General features: G+C 42.0%; 1 protein-coding gene across 6 annotated transcripts in view; it reads right to left on the bottom strand.

The window, feature by feature from the left end:
* SORCS2 (sortilin related VPS10 domain containing receptor 2) overlaps positions 1-24,910 on the bottom strand; it is a 1,263,434-nt gene that overhangs the window by 127,014 nt on the left and 1,111,510 nt on the right. For all 6 annotated transcript variants that reach the window (XM_033949940.1, XM_033949949.1, XM_033949957.1 and 3 more), the window contains exons 12-14: positions 19,632-19,708; positions 7,209-7,300; positions 1,143-1,250 (exon numbers count right to left, since the gene is read on the bottom strand). In XM_033949940.1, the coding sequence (XP_033805831.1) occupies positions 1,143-1,250; positions 7,209-7,300; positions 19,632-19,708 (277 nt within the window). The remainder of the gene's footprint in view (positions 1-1,142; positions 1,251-7,208; positions 7,301-19,631; positions 19,709-24,910) is intronic.

Raw genomic sequence — 24,910 nt, 5'->3', positions numbered from 1 at the left:
CCAGCAGAGAGGAAGGCCTGAAGCCGGCAACAGCAGCGAATTGTAAAAGCTGCTGCTGCCTGAAGAAGGTAATGGTGCCAGGCCTTGGAGCACCGAGGCAGACCGCTTCTCCCCCCCCTCCCAGATGAACCCCTGCTTACCCTCCTATCTCTCCCCCCCAAGTGAACCTTTCCCACCCTCCCAGTGAGAGCAGCAAACCTCCCTCCAGTAGCGTCGGCTGCTTCGCGGCTTTCTCCTGCCGGTGAAGCGTCACTGATGACGTCATCAGTGACATGGCAGAGGGAGGAGAAAGCTGCGAAGCAGCCAACGCTACTGGAGGGAGGTTTGCTGCTCTCGCTGGGAGGATGGGAGCGTGATAGGGACCGGGCCGGCTGTGCACCCCCTCCTAAGGTTGCACCCGAGGCGGAGCGCCCCCCCCCCCCCTTGGTATGCCACTGGCCGAGCCGACCAACTTTCCCCACCCAATGTCAATTCTGACGTCGGAGAGCAAGTTCCAGGCCAGCCAATCGCTTCCTCTCTGGTTTCTGGTATTTATTTGGAGAAACTAGATTCTTGCAGCTACCGATCTGATTCTACAGTTATGTTCATATGGACAGGCAGGAGGGGGTTAGGGAAGGAGCAGATGGGGGTGTGGATGCGGAGAAGAGGGCAGGGAGGGGCGCCACAGTCTCAGGCACCTCTCACCCTCGCTATGCCACTGTCACAGACTGCTTTCTACTTCTACAGTACATTCATCTCACATTTCCCTGTGTCGATTTAATCACTAATTTATAGACTGCATCAAGCTGTTTATTCAACATAATTGAGTCCAAATTTCATTTTGTTATCTGGAATGATCTTGCAAATTAATTTCTTGCCATTGTTATGGATAGAAAAAAAAATCCCATCCCCTCATTTGAAATAATTATTGAGAGAAATGAGATTCTCTTATCATTATTTTGAAATCTTAGCATTTCTGAGGCTAAACAGTTCAGCTATTTTTAAAATATTTGCTTCTTTTCACTGTTTGCCCATATTTTCATACTGCAGCATTATGTATTAAAATAATACCAGAAAGGAGTTACTGAAGGCCAGGTGTTGCCGCTCATCGCTAGTTAAACCAACTAGGAAAGAGAATTGCTTCCAATCAGCTAGCAACTCACGTCATTACAAGAGTTTCATCCCCGGGCTCACTGAGCAATCCATCCACAAAGACCGGAGTGCTGGTAAAGTTGTGAGTGCTCCAAGTTTGGCCTTCGTCGATGCTGAACCTAAAGAGACAATACATATCCTTCAGTCACAACATTTCCTATCCAAAAGGTATAGGCCTTTTTTTCCCTCAATGACATATATTTGTACAATCTGCAAAGGAAATAAAAAAAATATTATAGCTTCTGGTGTGAAAACTCTACATACAATGAACTTAAAAAGTTTGGGATTCCCTTTAAAGCAGTGGTCTTAAACTCAAACCCTTTGCAGGGCCACATTTTGGGATATGTAGGTACTTGGAGGGCCTCAGAAAAAATAGTTAATGTTTTATTAAAGAAATGCCATTTTTCATGAGGTAAAACTCTTTATAGTTTATAAATGTTTCCTTTTGGCTAAGTCTTAATAATAATATTGTCATTTACAGCTAAAGAGACATATGATCAAGAAACTGTTTTATTTTACTTTTGTGATTCTGATAAAAATACCGAGGGCCTCAAAATAGTACCTGGCGGGCCACGAGTTTGAGACCACTGCTTTAAAGTGACTCTTCCAGGGTGTGAGAAGCCAGCTGATGAACATTTACTTTAACAACAGTCTTTGTTCTAAATACAAGCAGGGCTTAATTTGTAGGGGAATGGCCTGGAACATAGTCCATCACTTATTTTCATACTCCAGTGCAGCAGGGGCATTCTGCTCTATCTCCTCCCTTCTAAGCAGCCTGCAAGGAATTGGAGAGGGGATTTAGTGAGCCTGGAGCAGAGCAAAGAACAGACACTATTCGTTAATCCAGCTCCTCTTTTCCTATTTCTCCTGGCCCATCCAAGCCTCTTCTGGCTCCATAGTTCCACTTTCTTTTTATCTACAAATTCAGCCCTGCGTGCAAGTTGCTTTTAGGAACAAATATACAAAACGAAGAACACTTTCTGTGAATTAAAAAAAAAAAAAAAAGCAGCAGCTCTTTCACTAGATTGAGGAAGAAGCCAATGATATGAAAATGTGGTAAGCCATCAATAAAATGCGGCACTGCCTTTGAACAATTGGCGTCCTTAGATGCACCTTTGTCCCAACTAAAGTTTGCCTATGGCCACTGTAGGCATGGTTAACATCGGAAGTGGCCTCAGGTGCCTTTTTAGACGCAATTCTCGTAGAAGGTAGGCGCTAGAAATGTAGGCCTTTAAAACCCTGGCCTACATTTCCAGTGCCTACCTCACACAGACACGATTCTACAAATGGCGCCCTTTGCGGGACTGACACATGATCAGCAGCCATTTGTATAATCTGGCCCATCGGGGCTGATATTCAGATCCTGATGTCCCCTCAGTAAGGCCAACACACAAACCCTACAACTTTACCATATCATAGCAGCACTAACTCCCAAGACTCAAAAAGCAACAGCCTTATCTATGAAAAGGCAACACTGTAAATATTACACAGGGCCCTAAAATACCAATACACCACCTAGTGAGAAAATAGAACAAATGGGACTGCTATGGATCTCTATATAGAAACTACATACTAGCAGAATACCGCACCTTGTTAACATACACAAAACACAGATAAATTCTCCACAAATATAAAACAAGGGACCATAGATCAGTAACAGAGAGCTGAAGGCATAAGAATGAACATCAAACAGAGATATAGAAACTGAAATGCAAGATAATCAATGATGTGCATTTTTAAAATCTGTCATATTCCAATTAGTAAATTCAAAATAAAATACTTTTCTACTTTCTTGTCTGAGCATTTTATTTTTTCCATTCACTTTGGTCCCAGTGTCTTTTTTGCTTTCCTCTTTTTTTTTTTTTTGTCTTTGTAGGGTCTCTGTCCATTTGACATTTCTTCTCTCTCCATATCCACTATCCATCTTGCTGTCTGCAATACTATTTACCTTGTCCAGCATTTCCCTTCTATGTCCTTATATATAATATAACCTTCCCCCATGTTCAGCATCTGACCTCTCTGAGTCCTCATTCCCTCTTTTCAAGCATTGTTCCTCTGGTTCCCCATCACCCCCCCCCCCCCTTACAAGCATCCCCTCTCTAGGTCTCTTTCTCAACCCTTTTCCAGCATCCCCCTCTGGGTCCCTCTTTCACTTCTTTTCCAACATCTCCATCTGCCCCTCCCCCTATGTTCACCATCTGTCCTTTTAGTGTCCATATTCCCCCTCCTTTTTCAGCATTGCTCTTCTGTGACCCTGTCTTCCTTCCCCTTTTCTCAGCGGTGTCCCCTGTGTGCCCCTATCTCCTTCTCTTCAGCTTTACCCCCATGTTTCTATTTACCCCCTATCAGCATGCCCCCCGTGCCCCTATCTACACCCCCTTTCAGCTTTACCCCTTCTGATATAATTTATTTGCAATAAATTATAATAAAACCCTAAGCGCGCATGCGCACTTCTAATACCATGATTCCTGCCTCCGTGATCCGTAGCTCCGTGGCAGAGACATGGTAGTACAGCATGTGGTGCGTGCGTGTATTTGGCGTGTGTGTGCGTAGCAGTTTGCAGTGCATGCAACGCTTTCCTGAACTTCCTCCACCTGGATCCTGCGGCAGTTTCCCTGCATCAGACCCTGCCATGACGAAGAAAATGCTGCACAGGGAAGTAGAAGGTGAGGGAATGCTGCTGATGCTGCAGAGGGAAGGGTGGAAGGGAAATGCTGCTGCTACTGCTGTACAGGGAAGTGCAGGGGGAGAGGGAAAGGGGGCTAGGGAGCAAACCTGCTATGCTTTGGGGGGAGGGGTGTGTTGGGGGGCAGGCAGCAATCTTGGTTTGCTCTGGGGGGAAGACATAAGGGGGCCACGGAGAGGGACAGAAAGGCAGGCAGGCAGGGGGTCATGGAGAGAGACAGAAAGACAGGCAGGCAGCGCATGAGAACGAAAGACAGACACACAGAAAGACAGCAGGCAGGGAGAGAGACAGAAAGCAAGAAAGACAGATAGGGGGCCAGGGAGATGGACAGACAGAAAGCAAGAAAGACAGATAGGGGGCCAGGGAGAGAGACAGACAGAAAGCAAGAAAGAAAGACAAACAGACAGACAGACAGCGGCCAAGGAGAGAGAGAGAGACAAAGAAAAAAAGACAGACAGACAGTGGGCAAGGGAGAGAGAAATAAAGAAAGGGGGCAGAGAGAGAGAAAGAAAGACAGACATACAGAAAGAAAGAAAGAAATTAAATAAATAAATAAATGCAGGGAAGGGGTGCCGCTGGACAGGGGGGAGGTAAAAGTAAGGGATAAGGGCTACTGCTGGACGGGGGAACAGGGAAGGGGTGCTGCTGGACAGGGGGGAGGTAAAAGTAAGGGTGCTGAGGCTGTAGCTCTAACCACTGTGCCACACACTCCCTATTTTCCCCCTTTCAGCATTGCCCCCCTCTATACCTATAACACACAAAATTCTCATTATGCTTCCAGCTAGTTCCATTAGAAGATTCTGTATAGTGGATCTAATACCATATATGGCATTACAAAAATCTGTGTCAAAACCCCCCACGCTTAACACTATTTATAAAATGTGTCTCAAATTAGGTACGGTTTATAGAATATATGCAGAGCCCATTCCAGTGACTAAAATTTAGAAGTGGCCATTTACACCGTCTAAAACCTAGTGTAAATGCCCACATCTAACTTAAATGCAGATTGGGCATATTCTATAATAGTGTGCATAACCTATAGGAATGCTCATGACCTGCCCATGTCCCTCTCCTCGCCATACAACCTTTTGAATTCCTTGTGGTAGAATTTATGTGCACAACTTTATAGAATACACTTAGGGCTCCTTTTACTAAGCTGCGCATGCGTTTTTAGCATGCGCTAAAGATTAGCGCACACTAACCCTGCGCGGCACAAAAAATACTAATGCCAGCTCTATGGAGGCGTTAGCGTGTAGTGCGCGCGGCAATGTAGCATGTGCTAAAACCGCTAGCGCAGCTTAGTAAAAGGAGCCCTTAGTGAGTTGTGCGTGTAAATTCAAATTACAGTACTTCCAATTAGTGCTGATAATTGCTTGTTAAATGGCATTTATCAGTGCTGATTGGCAATGCACACAGATTTGCACATACTTTATTGCTATATGTAGGATCCAGAGGAGTGCATTCAGCTTTTCAAATTTAACCAAATTAGTTTTAAGAATGCTCCACAGGCATTTCTACCACAGACCCAAAACTGCTTTGAATTATATTTAATGTCTAATATCCATACATATATCTAGCTATAAGTTATGCAATGGATATTAAAATGACACAGTAAATGATATAACATCTGTGTGTGTTTATTTTTTGTACTTGATAGCTTAAAACAATACATAAGACAAATAAAGCATTCAAATTGGATACACAATAATTCACTAATCCAATAAGTCAAAACTTATAAAAAAGCAGTAATAAACATCCAACCAGCCAACTTAAAAAAAGGTACTATGGGATCCGGGTAGGCTTGGATGGGTTGGGGGTCGGGGAGCCTGCCCTTTAAGGGGGTGGGGGTACCAGCATGAGGGACTGGGCAACCCTTCTGCTGATGATCTTAGGGGGTGTTCTGGCAGGAGGGACTGGGCATCCTTTCTGCCGGTGGACGTCTGAGTGAGGTGGTGGCTGGAGGAATTGAGCACTCCTCCTGCCATGGACATTCGGGGGGGGAGGGGTAGGGGCAGCGGCTTTGGGGGTTCCATCAGGAGGGACTGGGCATCCTTTCTGCTGGTAGATGTTTTGGGGCATGGCGGCAGGAGGGACTGGCCATCCCATGTCTAAAAGGTCTTGTTCTGGGCGTTTGGGACTTGAGACTAATTTTTTGTCGAGAAAAAGATAGACATAGTGACGGTCTGGGAGATTAAACGCCTGGACGTACAGATAGATGATTTTTGAAAAAAAAAGAAAAATTTGGATGCACTTTTTGAGAATGGACCTTTTCCCGCTGTCGACTTTGGGCAACTAGTGCCCTATGTCCAAATCAGACTTGGACGTTTCTTTTGATTATGCCCCTCAACGGGACTTGGTTTTAAACTTTCATCTTTATGCTGATGAGATTCAATTTTAGATTCAGGTTCATCACTCAATGATTGAGGCCTTGAGTGAGCTTCGTAAGTCTTTTCAGGTAATCCAAGAATGGATGCGCATCAATCAGCTGAAGTTGAATGTCTCCAAGACAGAGATTTTGTGTATTGATCACACGAATCAATAAATGTGCTTTTCCTGCTGAGGTGATTTTGGATAATGTGCCAGTATTGCAGTAGTGTAGATAATTGGGTATAATCTTGGACTGTTTGTTATCTTTCAAAGTTCAAGTAAAATCGGTCATGTCAGGGGCCTTTTTTGGCTGCATGTATTATGCGGATTAAGCGATTATTTGTCAGAGGATAACTTCAGAATGACTATTGTGATGATATTGAATCCCATTTTTGACTACTGCCATGCCTTGTGTTTAGGTTTGCCGCAATGTGTTCTTAAAGTCTTGCAAATCACCCAAAACGCTGCTGCACGCATTATTGCACGTGTGTCACGGTTTGAGCACATTACGCCAATCTTGAAGGATTTGCATTGGTTGCCCATTAATGCACGCATCGAATTTAAGATTCTGTGCTTAATGTTCAAACTGCTGCATGACGATAGTCCTGCAGAGGTGCGATCATTGCTCCACTTTTATAGCCATCGCAGAACTTACGTTCAAAGGATAAATTCTGTTTAGAAGTGCCCCCACTGAGTGCAGTTGATTGAACCATATCTACGTCATTTTCTTCTTGGTTGGGCTGAAAACTTTTCAGCACTCCCTCACTGGACTCTCTCATTGGACTCCCTCATTATACTGTTCATTGGACTTCATTGTTTCAGAGAGGTATTGTTCTCCACCTCTAAGATGTTTTATCTGTCTTTCCTATCCATTTTCCTTATATACACAGCACACAAGTCATTCAGTAACAAAAATGTTCCTTCCTCCATTCCTAAGTACAGTGCACCATGTTAAGACACATAAAGACATAAGAACATTTTTGAACAAATGTAGGAGCCCTACTATAACTGACTGAAGCATTACTTGAGTATTTTCAGAGGGATAGACGTGTCTTTGATGGCCACAATAACTCCACCATGATCCAGATACAAGATGTGATGCTCTTCTTCAAACACCTACAAACCAGACACAAAGAGGTAAAATAAATGTAAGAACACACAGAAATCAATTTTTGCATTAATATTCTACAAGAAAGATAATAGATGCCCTCATTCTACAAAAACTACTCAAAGTTGAGATATACAATGGGATCAAGAAATAGTTGATTCTGTCCCGTGTAGAACTATTCCAGTGGATGGCGATTTTATAACAAATCACCTACACCAGGAGTAGGCAACCATGGTCCTTGAAGGCCAGAATCCAGTTGGGTTTTAAGGTTACCACAATGAATATGCATGAGGTTTATAAGCATGTATTGCTTTCATTATTTCTACCACAGAGAGGTAGAAATAATGGAGGCGGTGAGTAGGTGTGTTTGCAGTAATCAGCACACTTATACAGTAGAATCTCAGCTATCCGGCATCCTCAGGGATTGGTGGATACTGGATAACTGTTTTCTGGTTAATTGAGAGTGTATTAGAAATCTTGCCTAACACAGTCTCAATTCCCCCCTTCCCCGCCCTGAAGCACCAGTGCAGCAGTGGTCCTGAGCCGCAAAGCTCTCCTCCCTCCCTCAAGCCCTGAATTGGCAGAAGCAGGCAGCAGTCCTGAGCTGTAAACCCCCTCGCTCCCTCCCTCTCTTCCTTACCTGAAGTGCAGCAGTCATTAGGAGGCAGCCTCAGAGCAGGCTGTTCATGGCCAGCCCCAGCAGGGCCTTTCCTCTGATGCATCGGAAGTGACACATCAAAGGAAAGGCCCTGCCGGGGCTGGCCATGAGCAGCCTATTTTTTGGCTGCCTCTTGCTTACTGGCTGTGCTCGGGTAAGGAAGGGAGGGAGCGCTGCCTGCTTTTGCCACTAAGGGGCTTGAGGGAGGGAGGAGGGCTTTGTGGATCAGGACTGCTGTCACACTGGTGCTTCAGGGCAGGAGGGAGGTTCTTCTCTAAGCTGCTTCAGGGCTTGTGGTCTTGAGGAAGGAGGGATTTGCGGCTCAGGACACTGCTAGACTGATACTTTGGGTTGGGAGGGAGGTGGGGTTTGCGGCTCAGGATCGCTGCCGCTGGTGCTTCGGGGGTCATTTTTTTTTTCACCGGTTGGTTAAGAGTGCCGGTTAACTGAGACCCGGTTAACTGAAATTCCACTGTACTGCTACAAGCTAACTAATTAGAGCATAAGCCCAAACGCCTACAAAACAGGTGGCAGTAAGGGCTCATGTGCTAATCATTTTTAATGACCACGGCTACATTACTACATAGTTAATGCAAAAATTCAATAATCAGCCAAATGACCTTAGCAGGCGGGAACGACCTGCATAAGGATGCACTAAAGCCACCTTTTAGCATTGCTTTGTAAAAGGCCTCTAAGTGCTTCCGCATAAACCTTGAACAGGTATTGTGCGTTTATGTGAATGCTAATGCAAGACCTGCAATAGAACATACAAGGACCGCCCCTAATAGGTACTGCAGCTACTGTGTGGTAAAGTCGTTCATTAAGCCAGAGTTACTGCAAATTTTATCATGGTATAGTAAAGTGACTCCTGTATTACCACAGAGAAATGACCATAGAATTAATTAACCCATAGTAAATTGTTTTCTGTTGCTGAGGCCAGGAACATCATGTGTTCCTAGTTACTGCAACAAGGAATAACAGGGCCCCAATTTGACCTGCTAGCATTAACCATGCCTTATTTTAAAGATGATAGGTACTTCACCCAGAAGTAAAAATATTTACTGGTCTAGTTTGAGGGAAATTACTCCATCTCTACATTCTCAGTCCCAAAACTAAAGGTCCCTTTTAAAAAAATCATAGGCTCTCCATCCCTTCCCCCATTCAGCACTGAAAACACTACCGTAGTCTGCATAATTTTGGATGACTGAAAACTAATATGTGAAATTACCTCACTTTTTTATGCTGATTCCAGAACTGTTCTTAGTTTTCTTCTATCACGTACAGTTTTTTACACAATTTTACTTCACAGATTTATTGTTGTGCCAGTAGGTAATGAGTATTGTTGGTGGGAAATTTCTCGATACAGACCTGTAAGCTTTTAGGCTGGCACAACTGTAAACGCTAGTTGTCATTGTGTGGCCTTGGAAGTGTTGTTTATCTCAGACGCTTGCATTACCAGTGCTATTCTCATTTTATTTCTCTATTGTGATTTCAGGTACTACAATGTCTACACGCAGTTCTTTACAATATTTTTAAAATGTGTTTGTAATAAAAATTGACCTTGTGTGAAATGGTGTCTGAATACATTTGTGCTTACAGTAGTTAAAATCGTGAAAACATAACTTCTTATTTTGTGTAAAAACCTGACGTGGTAGGCAAAAATGGAAGTCATTTCTAGAATCAGCATTAAAAATTGATTCAAGAACAACTACTTTTAAGAAATCAACTGAGTAAAAATTTTAAAATGCAGACTGGTGAAATATTGGTATTCTACTTATGAGGGGCATCAGTCTCAGAATGTTTAAAAAATTATTCTTCAAGCCTCAATCCCTTATAAAAATAATTAATAAATAAAACAGTGCCCTGTCTCTGGCTCCCAGCCCAAATTTTCAGACTTCCCAGAATATCTACTGGCATATCCTTGGAGGTGTAATGGGGGCAGGCAGGCAACCATACCAAAGTGCTGTGCTAGTGGTACAGCTGCACAGGGTTAAAAAGGAGTACAAAAACTGCTGCTAGTCTACCATCTCTCCTCATTCATAGTAGTAGGAAGCAGAGGCCCATTGTTTTTTGACACCCCCTGCCATCATTTTTGACACCTCCCCCCCAATGTAAAAAATATTTTTAGTAATGTTCCCTCCAGGTGCCAGCCATGAGGGGGTGTTCCCGGCCTAGGAGCCATGGTCCGGGAACTTCCCTTCTCACGGCCCGGTGCCAAGGCTCTGGACAGTACCCTTGGCCCAGCATGTTTCCAGCCTTCTCTCCCTTTACCTTCCATGAAGCTGAAAAAACTGCTGGCCTCGGCAGTGATTCAGCTACTTCGACTGCGGCTCCCCTTCCTGCTTTCCGCGTCTGCCTCTGCAATCCACCCGGGCGGAAACAGGAAGTTGTGTCATTGGCAGACGTGGAAAGCAGGAAGGGGAGCCGCGGGCGACGTAGCTGAATCACTGCCAAAGCCAGCAGCTTTTTCAGCTTCATGGAAGGTAAAGGGAGAGAAGGCTGGGAACATGATGGGCCATGGGGACTATCCAGAGTCTTGGCACTGGGCCGTGAGAAGGGAAGTTCCCGGACCATGACTCCCAGGCTGGGAACACCCCCCTCATGGCTGGCACCCGGGGCGGACCGCCCCCCCCTTCCCCCCTTGGTATGCCACTGGTATGAAGGAGTGAGGGCATGAACAGGTGAGTTGCAGAGGGTCCAGCTATGGCTTGGTATGGTACTGGGCAAGAGCAATTACCAGTGGGCTTTGATTTTGGATTTTTTTTTTCATTTGGTTTTCATCTGAACAATAATTGAGGTTGTCAAAATTTGTGTTCAATCATACATGGGATTTTTCACTTCTTATACCTTTTGCCTATAATCCATGATATTACAGTTTTTCCTTTCATTTTTATTAGCAAGACTTTATAAATCTAAAAATATTTTAGTGAGTATGCAACAGGAAGCATGCATATTGCATAAATAAATAAAATAAATGAAACAGAATCCGGTTTTAAAATAAATTAATTTTACTTGCCCAGGAGACACACAATTCACCCAATTATTTAGATCTTCAGTAAGCTTACGAATGCTAATTACCGTAGTTTCAAATAAGTCCTGGTGCTTGGGGACAATACTAATTCTAAAATATGCAAAAGTTTAGTATAGCAACTCTGAGCTTACATAAACATGCAGACAGTCAAACTTATGGCCCCAAATGAAAAAAAAAATCAGATTTAAAATAATTAGCTTTATAACCAGAAATTAAGCTGTTTTCAGCCAGTAAATCAATGCTTCAGGGCATAAACATTAGGATTGATAATAAGCAGAAGTATATTGTCAGCATAAAATGATAGTGTCATACCCAGTCAAAATACAAGCCCGAAATACTGGATGTTTTTCATTTATTGTAGTCAGTTGCTCAATAGAAAAATCAAACAAAACTGATAAAAAATAATGGTTCCCTGACACATCCTTCTGAACATAAGAACATAAGAATTGGTACAGACAAAAGGTATATCATGCCTAGTATCCTATTTCCAACAGTAGCCAATCCAGGTCACACATACCTGACAAGATACCATAAGAATAAAGCCTTTATGCTACTTTTCCTAGAAATAAGCAGTGGATACTGGCTTATATTTTTTTTCGGAAATCATTTAAACCTTTTTGGAACCCTGCTAAGCTAACTGCTTTCACCACATTTTCTGGCAACAAATTCCAGAGTTTAATTACACGTTGAGTGAAGATATATTTTCTCTGTTTTGTTTTAAATATACTATTTAGTTGCTTCATTGCATGTCCCCTAGTTCTAAATTTTTTGGAAAGAGTAAACATGTGATTCATGTCTACCCATTCCAGTCCACTCAGTATTTTACAGACTTCTATCATATCTCCCCTGAGCTGTCTCTTCTCCAAGCTGTCTCTTCTCCAAGCTGCTTTAGCTTTTCGTCATAGGGAAGTTGTCCCATCCCCTTTATCATTTTTGTCTCCTTTGTCTATACCTTTTCTAATTCCTCTATATGTTTATTGAGATGTGGTTACCAGAACTGTACACAGTATTTGAGGTGTGGTCGTATCATGTGCCATACAAAGGCATTATAACATTATCATTTTTGTTTTCCATTCCTTTTCTAATTCCCAACATTCTACTTGCTTTCTTTGCTACAGCTGCACACTGAGCAGAGAGTTTCAATATATCTTTGATGACGCCTAGATCCTTTTCCTGGGCAGTGACACCTAATGTGGAATGTAGCATCACAAAACTATAGTTTGCGTTTCTCTTTCCAACATGGATCACTTTGCACCTGCTCACATTAAATGTCATTTGGCTGCCCAGTCTCCCACTCTCATATGGTCCTCTTGAAACTTCTCACAATTCTCTTGTGATGTGACAACTTTGAATAACTTCGTGTCATCATCAAATTTAATTACATCACTAGTTATTCCCAAGTCTAGATAATCTATAAATATGTTGAAAAGCAGCGGTCCCAGCACAGTTCCCTGAGAAACCCCAATATCTACACTTCTGCATTGAGAACATTGGCCATTTAACCCTACTTTCTGTTTTCTATCTTTTAACCAGTTCTTAATCCACAATAGGACATTACCTATTACCTCATAACTTTCTAATTTCCTCAGGAGTCATTCATGGGGTACTTTGTCAAATGTCTTTTGAAAATCCAGATACAACCAAAATATTAGGTGTCATCATTGATAATAAACTTTCATTTTGTCCCCAAATCAGTGCTTTGGTCAAAAACTACTTCTACAAACTTAGGATGATAAGGTCTTTGGTCCCTCTTCTTGACTCAAATTCTCTATATCATAATTCACTCTCTTATAATATCCAAAATCGATTATTACAACTCATTATATAAAGGGTTGTGCCAAAAAGATATTAGGCGCCTTCAACTCATACAAAATACGGCCATCAAAATCATCTCGGGTTCCAAAAAATTCGATCACGTCATCCCTTTGTTAAAGAAAGCTCATTGGTTGCCTATCCAACACCGGATTACCAATAAAATTGCTCTTCTAACTTCTAACTCCTGCATTTATAGATAGACTATTGATTCCATATGAACCCCCCCTGAACCTTAAGATCAGCCTCACAACACTTTCTTAATGTCTCGTCCTTAAAAATAATTGGCACCCATCGTACTCTTATTTTCTTAGTTTCTGCCCCTTCAGTTTGGAACTCTCTCCCCTTACACCTCAGAGCTGAACAAAACTTGGATAAATTTAAAATGCTTTCTTTTTAAAGATGTCTACAATTGATTTATCACATATATATATATATATATTTATTTTATTATCACGTAACCTGTCACATTTTCCCTACTGTACCTCCCTTTTATGTGCTTTTTCTTAATAAATTGTAGTTCCTCCCTTTTTTCCTATTGTTCTCATATCACAACCCATATTTAAATTTTTAATGTACAACGCTTTGTATTCCAGGAGAAGCGTTTTATCAAATTTTAATAAACTATGAAACTATGAATACACAATATTGACTGGCTCACCGTTATCCATCATTATTCACCCCTTCAAAGAAATGTAGTAGATTGGTGAGGCAAGATTTCCCTTGAGAGTTCCCTGAGAACTAGAAAGGTAGAGACAGCTACCCATTGATCAAAATATAGACTCACAATCTTGTTTCAAACAATGGGCCTCTGATTTGTCATAATTTATTCTAAGTCCAGAAATCTCAGCATACTCCTGTACATGGCATGGAAGACTGAGATATGCTAATCATTAAGGGACAAATTCTATAAATGGCCTCTCAATTGTAGGTGATGGTAGGTGATCATGTGTACACCAGCTGCAGAAGTCGCTGCTCAGAGACTTCCCCGCCCAGTCTCACTGCTTCCATAACCACCAGCTCCATCAGATGTGGTAGAGGATTGCCCTCGGAGGAGATAAAGATGTTTCGAGACCCATAGCTCCTGACACTCCTTCACCAGAAAACACAGCAGAAGTGTAGATTGCTATATCCACAAGTTTACAGAAGAGACCGATTGGGACCCTGAGGAATTCCTGAGGAAGGTTGAAACATGGACTGCATTGGGTCCTCTTCATTGAATTAAGTTGTTGGTGTACTTCATTACTTTTAAGACTGTGAACAACTTTCTTCTTATATCAATAAAACCGACATCAGTAACATCAAACTCCAAAGTTTGTTTTGGTGTACTGAATTGTAAACAGCAAGCATCCCAAAATACTGAGCTGGATACTTTCCAGGTAAAGTCTGAATGCCACATTATCTATTTTGAGGACTGACTATAGGATACTATACAGTGCATTACAAAAGATCAAATTATAAAACAGGTCATTGTGTTCCCTCAATCAAATATGTATACACGTGTGTTATGACATACTGAATTTTCTAAAACATTCTATTATTGCTTCACACATATTTAAGTACTAATGAAGCTTGAAGCAGTGACAGACATTAATGCTTAAAGTCCTGCTGTGCCACAAAGAAATTTAAAACCTTAGACTAAAATAACTGACAATAGAAAAATAGCCAACAGCTAAAAATATTTTTTCTCTGGAGAGTACAGTTTGGGTGTCCTGTCCATATAGAGCAGGGGTGTCAAAGTCCCTCCTCGAAGGTCGCAATCCAGTTGGGTTTTCAGGATTTCCTCAATGAATATGCTTGAGATCTATTAGCATACAATGAAAGCAGTGCATGCAAATAGATCTCATGCATATTCATTGGGGAAATCCTGAAAACTCGACTGGATTGCGGCCTTCGAGGAGGAACTCTGACACCCCTGATATAGAGGAAATCTTGTATGTACAACAGGAGTCATGTAAGGCTCAGCTTGAAGGAGAGGAACAAATAAAGGTGTAATAAAAAAGTGGTTGTAAAATTTATCATCCAGCACTGGTCGCCGTACCTGAAAAAGGACACGGTACTACTCGAAAGGGTCCAGAGAAGAGCGACTAAGATGGTTAAGGGGCAGGAGGAGCTGCTGTACAGTGAAAGATTAGAGAAACTGGGCCTCTTCTCTCTCGAACAGAGGAGATTGAGAGGGGACATGATCGAAACATTCAAGGTACTGAAGGGGATAGACTTAGTAGATAAGGACAGGTTGTTCACCCTCTCCGAGGTAGGGAGAACAAGAGGGCACTCTCTAAAGTTGAAAGGGGATAGATTCCATACAAACGTAAGGAAGTTCTTCTTCACCAAGAGAGTGGTAGAAAGCTGGTACGCCCTTCCAGAGGCTGTTATAGAGGAAAACACCTTCCAAGGATTCAAGACAAAGTTAGACAAGTTTCTGTTGAACAAGAACGTGCGCTAGTAGGGCTAGTCTCAGTTAGGGTGCTGGTCTTAGACCAGAGGGCCGCCGCATGAGCGGACTGCTGGGCATGATGGACCACTGGTCTGACTCAGCAGTGGCAATTCTTATGTTCTTATCCTTGGAACAAAACATACTAAAGCTCATGCAAGTAAGAAATTATAAACACCTACTAGGTTATTGTTTTATATTGATGTCCGGTCACTGCCTGGGCTTTTTTGCTATCTTTGATAGGTTTTCTAAGCTCTCTGGTTATAAGGTAAATTGGGGTAAGTCTGTCGTGATGCCTTTGACCGTGCATGCACACTGCCAGCATTTGGATGGTGGTCCGTTAATGTGGAGAGCAGACAGACTGAAGAGCTTGGGAATTTGGCTGAAAGTACTATGGAGTTGAATAAGGCTGCAGTGTTGGAAATTGTGAATGATCTTTTTTGTACGGTGGTCCCGTTTATATCTTTACTGGTAGGGAAGATTAGAAACATGATGGCAGATAAAGACCAAATGGCCCATCCAGTCTACTCATCCACAGCATTTATTTATTTATTTTTTAAAATTTCTATACCGTCTAGTTCCTAGGCGGTTTGCAATCTATCCACATACATAATACCTAAAAACCGTACAAAAGAGACAAACCCTCAAAATTTAAATTCAGAATAATTCCTCAAACAAGACAAAGTCAGACCCTATATAAATGCATTAACAACCAATCTGCGTTTTGAGGAGCTTTCTAAAAGTTCCTCTATCAGCACATTTTCTCAACTGCCCTACCAGCGAATTCCATAATTTCACCCCCGCACAACAAGAGGTCATTGCACAAGTTTCAACACTATCTCCTCCTCTCCCTAAGAGATCCCAGGGGTCTGTCTAACACTTTCTTGAATTCAGGCACAGTCTTTGTCTCTACAATCTCTACCGGGAGACTATTCCACACATCTATATATGAGCGGCTGGGGCACGGGCAATGTGTCTGGGAGGGAATGCATGGATGGGAGAACATCTCAGGGGAGGAGACATAGGCATCCTGGGACTGTCGGCCAAGTCTCTTCCCTGAAGAAGCCCTTTCTGGAAACGTCAATCGCTCCTCCTAAACTTACTTGCTCCACTTCATCACTTCATCATGCTTCTATTCCTTTCTCTCCTCTCTTCTACCTTCCAAAGTATTTAGATCAATGCTGTCTTGTTAAAATGTTTATTTTATTTTTATTTTTCCTCTAACTCTACTTTTCACTTCTCTATTACCCTCCAGGTACTTTAGTTAGATTGTGAGCCTTCGGGACAGTAAGGGAATTTTTCAAGTACCTTTCTTATTTCTAATCTTAATGTATATTTTCTGTAAACCGCTTAGAACCTAACGGATGTAGCGGTATATAAGAAATAAATTACATTACATTACATTACATCTATGTTTATGTTTATTAAAATCTTTCTATACCGCCTATAAAGCCAAAATGGATCAAATCTACCACCCTTTCTGTAAAAAAGTATTTTCTTAGATTATCCCTGAGCCTATCACCTCTTAACTTCATCCTATGCCCTCTCATTCCAGAGCTTCCCTTCAAATAAAAAAGATTTGCCTCATGCACATTTATGCCACATAGGTATTTAAACGTCTTTATCATAGCTCCCCTCTCTCGTTTTTCTGACTCCAGAATTATACACATTATTCTACATGAGGTCTCAGCAGAATCTTATATAGGAGCATCAATACCTCCTTTTTCCTACTGGCTATAGCTCTCCCTATGCACCCTAGCATTCTTCTAGCTTTTGCCATCACCTTTTCAACCTTAGATGCTATTAAGACCAAAATTAATTACATTTTAGAGTTGATTCTTAGCCCATTTGATAATTCATTTTATTAGATTTTGGAGGCGAAACTTATGAAGTTGTTTGGTTTTTTTTGCGTGGAAATCTGCATAGGATAGCACAGAAACAGCTTAAATTTGCAAGATGTAAGGGATTGGTGAATTTCCTGGATTTTAGGATATATCATTATACATTTTTGGTAGCTGCTGCTGCTGGCTGGATGGTTTGTAAAAAAGTAGGAGATTGGATCCCCACAGTGGTTACAGGTTGAGAAAGCCCTGGCTGCACCCTTTCCTCTTTGTAGCTTGTTGACAATGTGAACACAGTGGGTTAAGTTAAGATCTCAGCTTTTACAAGGGGCAGTACGGGGTTTGACGCTGTTAGTACTCTGTTTGCATTTTCAGTGGCTGGGGTCTGATTTTGTTTCACTTTGGCATAATTCTGAGGTATCTATACTGTACAGCACAGGGCAGTTAGTTGACCTGCATGGCAGGATAAGGGCATTTGATATGTACATTAACTTGGAAGGAGGGGGGTTTCAAGCATTTGAAGAGCTGCATGGTGAATATTATCTGAATATAACACCAACTATAGACCTGGCATAAGCAGACCTACTAAAATGTGGGCAGGTTGATGCCGACTTATATGTGTGTTTGCCAGGTAAAGTAAGTGCCCAGTTATAGAATTGCCTGCTTAGGCCCAAATTCTAAATATGGCGCCAAGTTTCAAGTTTCAAGTTTATTTTTAACTTATTGAATCGCTTAATTTAATTTGCTAAGCGATTTACAAATAAAAGAATAAAAAGGTGTACACATTAGATTATTTATAAAAGATTGCATAAGTTTGACATACTATCATACAAACTAACAGATACATAAGGGAAGAAAGGGCAGAACTACAATTGTATGCATAAAAGAAAACATAAATGGTAAAAACAGCAGATAAGGTAAATAAGATACAAAAAGAGGAGGGGAAAAAAAAATGGTAATCGTTGAATATGATTATAAATTAAAGGCGTCTTTAAAAAGGAAGCTCTTCAGAATGCCTTTAAAATGTTTCAGATCATTTTCCTCTCTTAGATACCGAGGCAAAGTGTTCCATAATTGTGGGGCCAACACAATCAGCACGGTGCTTAGCGTGATTCTATAAAAGTCTCTCGTATATAGAATTGTGTTTAGCGACCATACATAGCATAACATTTAGAATAAACCATTTAGGCCAAGGAAAACCAGGCTTAAATGCACAGGCCTAAGCTAGGCGTACATGGGCATATTCTATAACAGTGCACCTAACTTTTAGAAACCCACAATCCGCTCAAGCTTCTCATTGGGCCAAGCTCCCTTTTGATTCACATACTAGAAGTGATGCTCACTTACTAGTTGTTTAGCCCGTTACATTAACGGGTGCTAGCAGCCCTTCTCCCTTATTTTTACCTCCTCCCTGTCCAGCAACACCTCCCCCCCTTTCCCTGCTCCCCCCATATAGCAGTAGCCCTTCTCCTTTTATCTCCCCCTGTCCAGCAGCACCCCTCCCATTCCCTCCTCCCCCATTCCTGTCCAGCAGTAGCTCTTCTCCTTTATGTCGTACTCCCCCCCCCTTGTCCAGCAGTAGACCCAGGAAAAGAGTGAGGATCACAGGACCAAAGCTTTTACTCCAATCCTCTTGATGCCTGACATCCAAGTAGGGGAAATCCACTCTCCCCACCTCCTTGCTCCTGCTGCACTTCCTCCTTGGCTATACACATGCACACAAACACTTACATACAGCTCTCCGGCTCCTCACGCCCCTCCTCCACCTTCCGCTTCTTCGTCAGGGGCCAACGTTTTCTTTATTTTGTTTTGTTTTCTTTTCGCGTGTTGGACCTAACAGCCCGAGTCTCCAGCAGTCTAACTCTGAAGTTGAAAAAAACTTTGGCCCGTCTCCGTGCTCGGCCGCGGCGGGCTACAGCTGCCGCGGCCTGCAGCCACCGACAGCTGCGGCGGCCGACATCCATCTTGACTTTTTTTTTTTTAGTTGAAGGATGCGGCGGTGGATCCTCTCATGATCCCCACCTGCGTCGGAAGTCCGACGCAGGCGGGGATCGTGAGAGTAGCCACCGCCGCTCTTTCAAAGAACCGTAAGCTGCGCATGCGCACTTCCTATGTGTCGCTACAGCTCACGGAAAACCAGCGCACACATAGGAAGTGCGCATGCGCGGCTTACCATTTTATTATATTAGATGCCTACCAAGTTGTGCGCATAACTTCTAATTAGTACCAATTAGAATCAATTATTAGGTACCAATCATTATTGCCAATTTGCTTGTTAAACAATTAAGTTGCACATGCAAATCAGTTGTCAAATCAATTTGCGCTTGCAACTTAGGACACCATATATAGAATTCGGACCTTAATGCATACCACATATCTTTTATTTTATTTATTTATATTCTGCATATCCTACAGTTCTATGCCGATTACAAATTATTCAGGTACTCAAGCATTTTTCCCTATCTGTCCCGGAGGGCTCACACTCTATCTAATGTACCTGGAGCACTTAGTTGAAGAAGTGAAGTCAACTCTCACATACGGTCCACAATTTCTGATTTCTTACCTGTCTCCAAGTCTTCCCACAGTCTGATGTGATATACATTTCTTCCTTGTACTCAACCAATTGTGAGCCCAAATTACCTATTGAAAGCAAATATGTTACATGTCAAAAGAACTTACTATAGTCTTTCAATTTGCAGTCTGCTTTTATACACCCAAAAGAGTTATAATGTGAGGATTAGATTTACTAAAATGTGCTAACACTATTTACATGTGTTATGAGCAATCTGGTTCTGCTTCAATGTATGTTAGAATGGAAGAACATAAAAATAGCCATACTGAGTCAGACCAATGGTCAATCTAGCCCAGTATCCTGTTTCCACAGAGGCCGATCCAGGTCACAAGTACCTGGCAAAACCCCAGATAGTAGCAACATTCCATGCTACCGATCCAGGGCAAGCAGTGGGCTTTCTCCAAGTCTGCCTCAATAGCAAACTATGGAATTTTCCTCCAGAAATTTATCCAAACCGTTTTTAAAACCAGCTAAGTTAACTGTTCTTACCACATCCACTTGCAATGCATTTCAGAGCATAACTATTCTCTGAGTGAAAAAATATTTCCTCCTATTGATTTTAAAAATATTTCCCTGAAGTTTCATCAAGCGTCCCCTAGTCTTTGTAATTTTTGATGGAGTAAAAAATCGATTCACTTGTACCCGTTCTACTCCACTCAGGATTTTGGAGACTTTAATCATATCTCCCCTCAGCTGTCTTTTTTCCAAGCTGAAGAGCCCTAGTCTCTTTAGTCTTTCCTCATACGAGAGGAGTTCCATCCACTTTATCATCTTGGTTGCTCTATGAATGTTTTTTGATTCCGCTTTATCTTTTTTGAGATATGGCAACCATAATTGAATGCAATACTCAAGGAGAGGTCGCACTATGGAGTCATACAGAGGCACTATAACATTCTTAAACTTGTTTGCCATCCCTTTTCCAATAATTCCTAACATCTTGTTTCATTTTTTGACCCCCACCGTTCATTGGGTGGAAGGTTTCAGCATATTGTCTACAATGACACAGATCTTTTTCTTGGGCGCTGATCCCCAAGGTGGAACCTAACATCTGGTAACTATGATTTGGGTTATTCTTCCCAATATGCATCACTTTGCATCTGTCCACATTAATAATAATAATACTAATAAAGTTTATTTATATCTCACAATACCTTACAGTTCAGAGCAGTTTACATCAAAAGAAGCTGCCAAACACAGCGAAGGTATATACATGAACACATTCCTGAAATACATCACTAAGATAGTTTAAACAAATTTATTATATAAATAAGTTTTCAGAGATCTTCTAAATGTTTGATATGTAGAAAATTTACCATTTGGACACCCAGTTCTCCAATTTCCTACGGTCTGCCTGCAATTTTTCACAATCTGCATGACTTTTAACAACTTTGAACAGTTTTGTGTCATCTCAAATTTAATCACCTCACTCATCGTTCCAATTTCCAGATCATTTATAAATAAGTTGCCGTATTTTTCGCTTCATAAGATTCACCTGACCATAAGACACACCCTAGATTTAGAGGAGGAAAACAAACAAACAAAAAATTCTAAACCAAGTTCTCCCTGCCAGGCTCTGCACCCAATCCCACACTGCTTGCCAGGCTCTGCACCCTGTCCCCCCTCCCTGCCAGGCTCTGTACCCTGTCCCCCCCTCTTGTGGTCTAGTGGTAGGCCAGGACAGGGCACAGTGCAGGTGGGGACAGGACAGTAACTAGCGGCTGGCGACAGAGGAGATCACTCTGAGGAAAGAGATGTTACCACTGGTGTGCCTCAAGGTTCTGTTCTTGGGCCTGTATTTTTTAATATTTTTATAAACGATATTGCTAAAGGGTTGTCGAGTAAAAATTGCCTCTTTGCAAATGATACCAAAATCTGCAATAGAGCCGGATGGTGTGAATAACATGAAGAAAGATCTGGCGAAGCGTGAAGAATGGTCTGAAATTTGGCAACTAAAATTTAATGCTAAGAAATGCAAGGTCATACATTTGGGCTGCAAAAACCCGAGGGAATGGTACAACTTAGGGAGTGAAGAACTTATGTGCACGACAGAACAGCAGGACTTGGGTGTGATTGTATGTGATGATCTTAAGGTTGCCAAGAACAGGTTGAAAAGGTGATAGCAAAAGCTAGAAGGATGCTAGGTTACATAGGAAGAGGTATGGCCAGTAGGAAAAAGGAGGTATTGATGCCTCTGTATATAACTTTGGCGAGACCTCATTTAGAATATTGTGTACAATTCTGGAGGTCGCACCTTCAAAAAGATATAAAAAGGATGGAGTCGGTACAGAGGAAGGCTACTAAAATGGTGCATGGTCTTCGTCATAAGGCGTATGGGGACAGACTTAAAAATCTCAATCTGTATATAAGAACATAAGAAGTTGCCTCCGCTGAGGCAGACCAGAGGTCCATCTCGCCCAGCGGTCCGCTCCCGCGGCGGCCCATCAGGCCCATATTTTGGAGGAAAGGCAGGAGAGGGGAGATATGATAGAGACGTTTAAATACTTATATAATATAAATGTGAATGAGTTGAGTCTCTTTCATTTGAAAGGAAACTGCAATGAGAGGGCATAGGATGAAGTTAAGAGGTGAGAGGATCTGGAGTAATACTTTTTTACAGAAAGGGTGGTAGATGCATTGAACAATCTCCTAGAAGAGCTGGTGGAGACAGTGACTATGTCTGAATTCAAGAGGACCTGCGATAGACACATGGGATCTCTCAGAGAGAGAAAGAGATAATGGTTACTGCAGATAGGCAGACTAGATGGGCCATTTGGCCTTTATCTGCCATCATGTTTCTATGTTTCTATGTCTTCTGCCACCCTCCTACTTCCTGTCAGGGAGTTCGGCATCTATACACGGCCCCATCATTGGCGCTAGTTTAACTGACGTAGAGCCTTTGAGTCTATCCGTTCATGAGGCCCTGTTGGTACCGCCCCTCTGACGCAAATGTGTCAAAGTTAGTGGAGCCAAAAGGACCTTCCTGAGCATATGGATGTGAAGGCTCTTCGGCAGAGCGGGGGCCTGCTGCTGGAGGAAGGGGGAGGGAGATCCGCTCCGTGTACTCCCTACAAGCGGCTTGCATATACCGCATGTTGAGAAACACTGTTTTATACCACATTCATGTGAGTGCAGGTCTTATATATCTCAATAGGGGAGGAAAAGACATCTTATTTGGAACTTAGCAAGTAAAATGTAATACTACAACTGGATTGTTGGTTCAATATTGTCTTGATAATGAATGTGACTGTTGGGCAAACTGGATGGACCATGCAGATCTGCCATCATTTACTATGCTATTTTGGGGCTCATTTTCAATAAAAGTCCAAAAAGTGGCATAAAGGGGCAGATGGACGTTTATCTCGCCAAACTGGAATGTAAATGTGACCCCCCCCCCCATTCCCCCAGTAGTCACTGCCCCCTCTCACCCCCCAAAGATGTGAACGAAACAGTACATACCTGCCTATATGACAGCTTCAGATGTTACAACTAGTCCTAGTATAGCAGCAAGAAGGTTCCTGGAGTAGCCTAGTGGAGGTTTAGTGAACCATAGAGATGGGGACTCAGACCAATATCCTACTCTAACCACTACACTTATACATGTGAGGTGACACCTTCAGGCATAAGGGCTATTGGAGTGGTGTACATTTGAGTTCAGTAGGTTTTGAGTGGGTTTTGGAAGATTTAATAAGTAATAATTTATGATATTTGCCATATGTATGTGTTTCCCTTTTAAGTTCAATATATTTTATTAATAATTTCAAATATAAACAAGTCATGACTCAAACAGTTCACAGAAATGATTGGCAAAACAGATTAATTACAATAATCAGTATTACAAATAATGTTGACACTAACGGCTCCTTTTACGAAGCCGCGGTAGCAGCTTTATCGCACGGGACTTTTCATCACGTGCTAACCCCTGCGCTAGCCGAAAACTACTGCCTGATCAAGAGGAGACGGTAGCGGCTAGCGCGGCCGGCAGTTTAGAGCGCGCTATTACACAAGTTAAACCGCTACCGTGGCTTCGTAAAAGGAGCCCTATGACTAAACATATGTAAACATTAGATTTCTCTTCCCTGTTCCCTTTATCCCTCCCTCCTTCCCCACCCCCTTTTTCCTCCCCTCCCCCTTTTTCTTTCCCTTCCATTCCATCTTCCACTTTCCCTTCTTTCTCTCTTTTTTGTCCCTCTTTCCCTTCCATCCCCCTTCTTTTCTTTATATGCTTTTAGAATCTCTCTTCAAACATGATATGTTTATTACATAGTAACATAGTAGTTGATGGCAGATAAAGACCCGAATGGTCCATCCAGTCTGCCCAACCTGATTCAATTTTAAATTTTTAAAATTTTTTCTTCTTAGCTATTTCTGGGCAAGAATCCAAAGCTCTACCCGGTACTGTGCTTGGGTTCCAACTGCTGAAATCTCCATTAAAACCTACTCCAGCCCATCTAAACCCTCCCAGCCATTGAAGCCCTCTCCAACCCAACCTCCCCCAAACGGCCATATACAGACAGACAATGCAATTCTTGCTCATAATTATTTTAATTCCTTAATACATGGAGATTTTAAAGTTTATATGTTCAATACAATGGTATTATATTCTTTTTTATATAAATATCTCATTATTTTAATGTTTTATTATATATTCTTTTAATTCTGTATTTGTATGTCTGGTTTTTATGTTTTGCATCATTTTTTTTGTAGACCCCCCTGAGGCAGGCCTCACGGCCGAAACACAAACGTGTCGGGTCTTGAGCGAATAAGCAGATTGAGCACCACAGGTTTCCTCTTTTGGTTTTTTTTGGGGGGAGGATTCACCATACACCATAAGGGGATTATGGTGAGCTGTGTACCTGGGACCTTTTATGTGAAGTTTACTACAGTGCCCCCTATGGTGTTCCACTGCTCTGCTGGGATGTCTGAGTGGCCAGTCTAGCACAAATGATGGCCCCTTCTACATCCCAATGCCTTGTTCTGTGCATTTTTCATTTGGATTTTTTTTTTTTTAATGATTCAAAAAGATAGATGCACAGAGCACACATTTTTGACAAAAACCAAGATAGATGTTTTGCAGTTTTGAAAATGGGCATGCTTGCTACTGAATTTTTGTGCATCTTCTACAAAACGTCCAAACTCAGATTTGATACTAAATGTCAAGCTATGTCCGAGAACCAGTATTGAATACCTAGGCATAGGCAGATGGATAAAACCTAGCTGATTAAGTACAAAATTTAGCATTTAACCAGCTCAGATGAACCAAATAAAGATAG

This window comes from Geotrypetes seraphini, chromosome 1, assembly GCF_902459505.1.
Source record: "Geotrypetes seraphini chromosome 1, aGeoSer1.1, whole genome shotgun sequence".
Lineage (NCBI taxonomy): Eukaryota > Metazoa > Chordata > Amphibia > Gymnophiona > Dermophiidae > Geotrypetes > Geotrypetes seraphini.
Note: the sequence above shows the minus strand (reverse complement) of the source record. Positions and strands in the feature narration are given on the sequence as shown.